The sequence below is a fragment of the Gopherus evgoodei genome, chromosome 10 (assembly GCF_007399415.2).
Source record: "Gopherus evgoodei ecotype Sinaloan lineage chromosome 10, rGopEvg1_v1.p, whole genome shotgun sequence".
Classification (NCBI taxonomy): Eukaryota; Metazoa; Chordata; order Testudines; family Testudinidae; genus Gopherus; species Gopherus evgoodei.
Genome location: NC_044331.1, coordinates 39,832,581 through 39,838,580, shown reverse-complemented (window position 1 = coordinate 39,838,580; position 6,000 = coordinate 39,832,581). Strand labels below are relative to the sequence as shown.

At 44.1% G+C, this 6,000-nt stretch overlaps 1 protein-coding gene across 3 annotated transcripts in view; it reads left to right on the top strand.

The window, feature by feature from the left end:
* Nucleotides 1-1,249: 1,249 nt before the first annotated feature.
* CLK3 (CDC like kinase 3) overlaps nt 1,250-6,000 on the top strand; it is a 30,328-nt gene continuing 25,577 nt past the window's right edge. Inside the window, exons 1-2 of one of the 3 annotated variants that reach the window (XM_030578526.1) lie at nt 1,250-1,375; nt 4,926-5,074. In XM_030578526.1, the coding sequence (XP_030434386.1) occupies nt 4,926-5,074 (149 nt within the window). In that variant the 5' untranslated portion in view covers nt 1,250-1,375. Of the gene's footprint in view, nt 1,376-1,481; nt 1,537-4,925; nt 5,075-6,000 lie in introns of those variants that run through there. The other 2 variants (XM_030578527.1, XM_030578528.1) reach the window with 2 other exon arrangements.

Here is a 6,000-nt window from a genome sequence, read left to right as displayed (position 1 = left end):
TAGCTGTAAAACTAATCTGAAGTTTTCAAAATAAATCACTTAAAAATGTACAGTGTGTACCTTCTAAAAATGAAACCTACATCTCCCTCCGAGTTGTGAATATGTATTAAGGTTATAACACAACCAACAAGAATGCACTTTTATGTAGAAAGCCATGATTAAATCAAGTCTTCCTGACTATGATTTAAATCAAATCCGCACTGTGGGCTAGCATGTAACACTATTTCATTAGTTTCAATTTATAGAGAAGAAGTTCCTGTCTCAAGCATTAGATACTGTAATATACACACTTAGGGTTCTTTACTGATCCCACTCATGGATCAAGGGAGTTCTGGGTGGACAACTGCTAGTCTTGGCAAAAGCAGAGGTTGTGGGACACAGAAGTTGTCAAGAATCACCCAGCAGCCTGCAGATGCTTTGAATCCTGGGGACCCACCATCCTTGCCTGTATGTGGGGGAAGGGGGGCCCTGACCCACTTGACAGGACAAGGAGAGGGAATCCTCCTTCTTGAATCCCTTGAGAGAAGATCTAGGTCAAAAACTGGCAGGGGTATTCAGGGCCAAGTGTAGCAACTGAAATTTCTTGTTTTGTTTTGTCAATAGACTAGACAGGAGGTTAATAGATTCCCTTTAGTATAGATGAGATCCTTTGCACGGAATTTTAAACCACCCTGTAGCGTTTAAGAGCGAATTCTATCCCTGATACACAATTCTAGAGGGTCTCTTAAAAATTCCACCGAGAGATGATCCGGCTCCTGAAAGCTGCTCCCTGCAGGTGAGACCCTTAAAGGCCGAAGTGCTACAGGGCTTTTCCCTAAGACTCCGCAACCCTGCAGCCAGGCACGGCCTGGGCGGTGCAGCTAAAACCTGCAGCCGGGTTGTGGCTAAGGGCAAGGGGAGCGCTCCCGAAGGCAGGGTGCGAAAGTAGGGGAGCATGGCCCGGGCTGGGCTGGGCTTGTGCCAGGCGACCCCCTGCCAACAAATACAACCCGTTAATGGCTGTTATGCAAGGAAACCAAAGGCGGGGGCGCCGGGCACGCTACACAGGTGCCCAGTTCTACGCCGAGCCGTTGCCTGCCCCCTCCCGGCCGCCACGTGCTCGGGAGGAAGGGGTTTTTCGCAAAGGAGTCCTCCAAGAGCGTAGAGCGGCTGGTTAGAGGAGCCGGGAGCGTAGGTAGGGCTCAGAGGAGCCGCTCTTGCCGGCGTAACGGGTTGTCAGCAGGGAGGCGCTGCGCGCGCAGCTCGTGTCGTGCTTGGAGGAGGTGGCTGCGGGGTGCCTGCTCGCGCCGCAGGTCTAAGCCGGAAGCGGAAGCAGCGGCGGCGGCGCAGGGCCTGAGCGGACCCGCCGAGCGCAGCTCTGAGGGGGTGCGGGACGGTGAGTGCGGGGCGCCCGGCCGCGACAGCCCCCGGAGGCGGGGAGCGCGAGCGGGGCAACAACATCCGGGAACTCGGAGTGGGGGAGGGGGAGAGACCCGGATGGGGCACGGGCCGGGCCGGGCCGGGCCTGAGGGCCGAGACGCGCTTCCCTAGCGCCAGGTGTGAGCGCCTCCCTCCGCGGGCTTCCCCGCCTCTGCTCCCCACCCCCTTGGCTCCCGGGACGCCCCCGCTTCCTGGGCCCCGCCTCTGGGGCTGACCCCCATGAGCCGAGGGTCCGGGACGCCCCTTTACCTGCCCCCCGCCTCTGGGGCTGATCCCCCATAAACTGAGGGTCTCCGGGCGCCCCCCTTCCCTGTTTGCCGCCTCTCGGGCTGATTCCCTCCCGAGGGCCTGGGACGCCCTCCTTTCCCTGCCCCCCGTCTCTGGGCCTGCTTTGTTTATGCGGTAGGGTGTGTGTCTGGAACCAATTCCTCCGCTGGTTCCGTTCAGATGGGAGGGGTTTGAAATTCACAAGGGTTTTCACAGCTGAGGCCCGGTTTTGGAAAGTCTGCTGATGAAGATGTTGTAAAAATAATGTAATTGTATTGGATGAGATAGGAGGGCTTTACTTTTGGATTGTCCGCTATGTCCATTTAAAAGTCTTCATTACGATGATCAAATGAAGGATGCAAAGAGACCAAAGTCCTTTTTTGCAACTCTCGGATAACGACCAAGTGCACCTCTTTGTAATATACTGCATTGAGGAATACTGGGCTTCCGACTGGGTTCTGTTAAAGCAGCAACTGGAAACCCGTTTGTCGCAGAGTGGTTTGGGAGATGTTTTGTTTCTGTGTCTATCTGGATTGGCAGAATGAGACGTGGATACACAGATTGTGGAGTCAAGTGGATGAAGGGAGGGGAAGTGTTCTTAGAGGCTGAAAGCTGTGGGCTCTACTTTAGTCCCTCAATCAGGAGGCCAACACTTGCCTTGAGGGAAGTAGTGTTTTGCATTGTTCCCTAATCACTATTTTCACTGTCTGAAGAAACAGCTGATGGGTCCAACAGAAGCTTTATCTAGATCTCTTCAGGTAGATCTGAGATCACCATGATGGGATAGTAGAATATGGTAGGAAGAACCATTGACACCCTTGGTTAAGGCTCTGCACCTCAAAAGAATGGCACTTAGTGTCTCAGACAGAAGGTGGAGATAAAGTAGAAATAAGGTAGCAGAAGAGATCTAGAAAATCTATACAAGATGAGGGAGAAACCAGGAATAATTGCTTTGTTCTAGGGCATTATTAGTGAAAGATAAGCTTTTGTTTTTTTTTAACTTGCTTTTTTTTTTAATCTGACTTGAGTGCTTTCAAAATCTGATAGGCTTTCCAAATTTATACTGTCTGCATTTTGCATTTCTCTACCAAAGAGGATAGACTTAGTTTTATTTTCTAGCTCTTACGAATTCGTCCAGTTCTGTGAGGTTTGAGTTGTGAATACTACTGCAAGGGATACTGAGAGGATAACAATAAATTATTTTTAATTTTTAAAAAAAATTTATTTAAATCAGATTTGATTTAAAATATATTTTCTTTTAAAAATGTTTAAAATTAAATTAGAAATTATTACCCATCATAATGCTTAAACTTATTAAATATATTAAAATCATGTAAATAAACCCAAAATGCAGGATCAATGAGCCCTCCTCAAATTTTAATGCATTAAATGTGATTTTTTAAAATTATATACAGAATCAGGAGGAAAGTGTAGAAATTAAGAATCTGAATACATGTATTTTAAACTATATAATTGTTTAAATAAATGTGAATAGGTATGGCATACCTCCCCGGATGGCAAAAAGTAGTATTGCCTTTACACAAAATTTTATATTTGGTTGCAAAGCAGCTCGTTTTCATGGTTATACCAATTGATCTGAATGAACCTTTCTTTAGGAAAATGACTAAAAAATACAAATGCAAAACAAGTTTAAAAATGACGATTTAAATCACCTTGATTAAATTAATCTACCTGTAGGGTTTAAATCCAAATAAGCTGTTTCACTTGAATTTTTCTAAAAACAAAACAAAACAACAAAAACATGGAAATGGTTGATCTTTTTTTTTTTAAAACGACAAAATGTTATAACTTACACTTTCGGCCCTAAATTGATCTGGTGGTGGCCTTTTAAGAGGCTTATAGTTTGTTCCAGTCCCAGCGTAACAGTGATAGTTAATTTCTTAAAAGAAGATCCGGCCCATGTTCTCTAAACTGGCCAAGCTGTCCTCAGATGCTCCCTGATCCTGGAACTGGCACCCAGGCTGATCCAAGTGAGAGTAGCCTTCAGGATACTGTCTTATATGAAGTACCAACAAGGATTTTTGAGGAGCTGGGTGTCATTGTGCAGATTGTCCAGGTCTCTTTCTGAGACGTGTAAGAACTGCTATGACTACTTTATGCCACTAGAGGCTTTCCTTATGCCAGGGAATGCTCCTGAGGCCATTTAAACCAGGATTTATGGCTGCTTTGCACTGGAGTAGGGCAAAGCGGTGAGAGAGGATGCTGAATAATCACTCTTTACTCTGGCCACTGCATTCTTAAATCTCACTTGTCTTTCAAATACATGTGTGTGGAAGATTCCCTAACAGATACAGTTGAAATCTGTTTTTTTTCTGCAAATAAGAACTCCAGTCCACAGGAACACCATTTTGCATGTCAGTGAAAAGCTGCTAGGAAGTACTGATTTTTTTCACACCATATTAATATGGACTGGATTCTAACTGTGATCAAGAAGTGGAAGGCTCTGTATCTACTTACAAATACTCTGAGCCATCCACATCCCTTTTGTGTCTGATTATTTAGGTGTCATTTATCTTTTTAAACAGAGCAGCAGTGCTCTTTTGTATTAAAGGGACACTTTATTTAATGTAGTCAGTTTTTAAAAGGTTAACATAGTGTCAAGTCCTACATCTGCTCCTGCATCTCCCTGCCAATTTCTGTAGTTTTACAGTCATTTTTCCTGTTTAACAGTGTGTTCTCATCTCTGTTGCTTTTGTGAAACAGGGTAAACTAACTGGTATACAGAGGAAACAGTGAAACAGAAACAATTTATTGTAAAGCAAATAAACTTGAAATAAATACAGGGAAAAGTTTTTCCTAGCCTCTTTCAGTTACAGTAATTTTAGGTGTTTGTAACAAAAGAGGGTATAAAACTTTTTAGAAAAAAAGTGATTTTTATGTTGATGGTGTCCCTGTAATGTTTTTGGGGTTTGGTTACATGCATTGCTTGCTTTGTGAAGCCTTTTTAAAATTATAACTTATTAATATTGCTGGTGATGGCTTTTATGGGACTTTCCTCCAGCTCTTCAGGCGTGGTTTCTGTTTTCATGCTTTTCGCTTACTATGCAGTGAGCTGTAAGAGGCTTTCAAAAAGTTGGTAAAATGTGAAGTTAGTTCCAGAGAATGTTGGAGCTCCCGAACTCTGTGTAGAAGTTGGTGGGGATCTGGGTGTAGGAAACTAGAAATGTTTGCCATAGAGGAAATGACAGTTTTTACTTGAAGTGCCTTTATGTCCCTAGATGCATCACTGCAAGAGATTTCAATCCCCTGAGCAGGAGACCTACATGAGTCACAAATGGAAGAGGAGGAGGTCTCACAGCAGAGAGTATGAAGGGAGACTGCGATACCAGCCTCAAAGGGATCTTCCAAGGAGATCACGGTCTAGAAGGTGAGAGCTGGTTTAATCGGAGGCTGGGATTCTCCTCTAAGCACCTATTCTGGAATGGGAGGGTGTATGTGGCTGGGTGACACATTCTCTAATGTACTGTCTGAGTCTAATCAGATTTCAGGAATAGAATTGGTTGATGACAACATGCATTTCCTGATCATGGCTAATAGCTTCAAAATTATAAGTCCTTGATATGGAAGTAAATGGGTTTATTTGCTTCTGAGCCTCTTGTTAAACTTTGACTCCATATCCGACTATGACCCCTTTCTAAAATACTGAGATTCCTTAAGTATTGATGAAAGAGAACTCTCTGCCCTGGAGTCAATGTTTCTCAGTACTGATAGCAAGGAGTGAATTAAATCTCTAATGTCAAACCAAGTTGTCTTCTGAAATTGCTGCTCATATTTAGTTAGTTGGGGTGGAGTGAAAGTGTTACCTTACAATTTTAAAAAATAGAGCTGTTTTAGTTAAGCTATATGTGTTCTTTCCTAATTTGGCCCTGCTTCAATTCCAGCCTTGTTCAGAGTATCCATTGGAACAAACCAAAAATATTGCATAGGTGCAAATAGATACAGCATAGGCACTAAGAATCTGCTGCAGGGATCTGTGCTGGGAACTGTGGGGATGGGAACTGTAACGTTTGCAAATAGTGCTGCATGCCGATGTGGTACACTGTGTGCATCTGAAGCAAGATAGCTAGTAAGCATAGCAGCTTGCACAGGTGTCGTCTGCCTGGTTCAACTTGCAACTGCAGTTTGCTAGTGCAAAGGCAATAAAAAGTGTATCCAGCTGACCCTTAAATTCTTTAATCTTTCCATCACTGATTTTTCTTTTTGGTTATTCTTGAAGTCTTTATATCAAGATTTGAAGACTTGAGTAATTCAGCCAGAAGTAATGGGTTTACTGGCCTGCAATGTGCAGGAGGT